General features: G+C 30.3%; 1 protein-coding gene across 1 annotated transcript in view; it reads left to right on the forward strand.

Moving 5' to 3' along the window:
* LOC105622438 (putative phosphatidate phosphatase) overlaps window positions 1–885 on the forward strand; it is a 28666-nt gene extending 27781 nt beyond the window's left edge. The window contains exons 5-6 of the mRNA XM_012203859.1: window positions 95–271; window positions 745–885. Of these exons, the coding sequence (XP_012059249.1) occupies window positions 95–271; window positions 745–885 (318 nt within the window). The remainder of the gene's footprint in view (window positions 1–94; window positions 272–744) is intronic.
* The last annotated feature ends 328 nt before the right edge of the window (window positions 886–1213 follow it).

Here is a 1213-nt window from a genome sequence, read left to right on the forward strand (position 1 = left end):
CACACACACACACACACCACCACCACACACACACACACACACACACACACACACACACACACACACACATGTAAACAAATTTGGGATTATTTAGATGTATCTGCAATTAAGAATGAAATGGGAGGGCAGTAAGCTGCTTAGACACTTCCTTCAACTTCTATGTTTGCTCATGGCTTGGTTTACCGCGATGACACGAATTTCCAATTATAAACATCATTGGAGTGACGTACTCGCTGGATCTACTCTAGGCATTGTCAGCGCTTTAGTAGTGGTAAGCCGATCATACAACATAAAAAATGAATAGATATTAGTACAAATAGGAATTCTGAAATATATGATTTTATAATATTACTTTTACAGCTTAATATCTTGAAAAGATTTGTATAATTGTATGAATTATGAAAAATATATAATAAAAATATATTATATATTATTTCAATTTAGAAATATATGATAATTGTATAATTTAAATTATTATATTAAAGAATATTAAGAAATTTAGTAATAAATAAATACAAATATTTGGTCAAGAATTCTTTTGAGAATTAAAATAATTTTTATTTCTATCAAAATATAATTGGATGTTATACTTTTTTATAATATAATCAGATTACATTTATAATGTAATCAATTAAATATTACATTTATAATGTAATCAATTAAAATGTTGAAATTAGATCGATATATAAACTTATTTTTAACAAGATAAAAGATAGAATTAAGATCTTTATGATATTTCTCTAGGCAAATTGTGTAGCAGATCTTTTCAAAGAGGAAAAAGAAAAATGCTCCTCCATAGAGAAACATCGAACTACCGATTATGAAGCGGAGACTGGTATAACCGGCATACAGGTGAATAATGGCACTGGTAATCGCAATTGTTGACCTAACGAGCTCGCTCTTCGCTTGCTGACTGCAACAAGACCATAACTATCTTCTAGTTGTCCTCGGGAAACTAAAAAGATTCATGGATTTCTCATGAAGCATCAGATGAGATTAGATGTCTCCCTCCGGACATGTCTACAGCATAGCCTTCTTCAGCCGAATGCTTTTAGCGCTTGACGAGTTCTAAAATCTTCAAGAAATACTTTTTTAATTTCAACATAGTAAATTATCTTACTATTTTGATTATTTTTCAACTACTGCATCTTGGTTCTATTTTTTTTCTCATTATTATACAAGTTATTTGAGCCTCGTCGGTGCTGTACACTAT

Source organism: Atta cephalotes (assembly GCF_000143395.1).
Source record: "Atta cephalotes unplaced genomic scaffold scaffold00002, whole genome shotgun sequence".
NCBI lineage: Eukaryota > Metazoa > Arthropoda > Insecta > Hymenoptera > Formicidae > Atta > Atta cephalotes.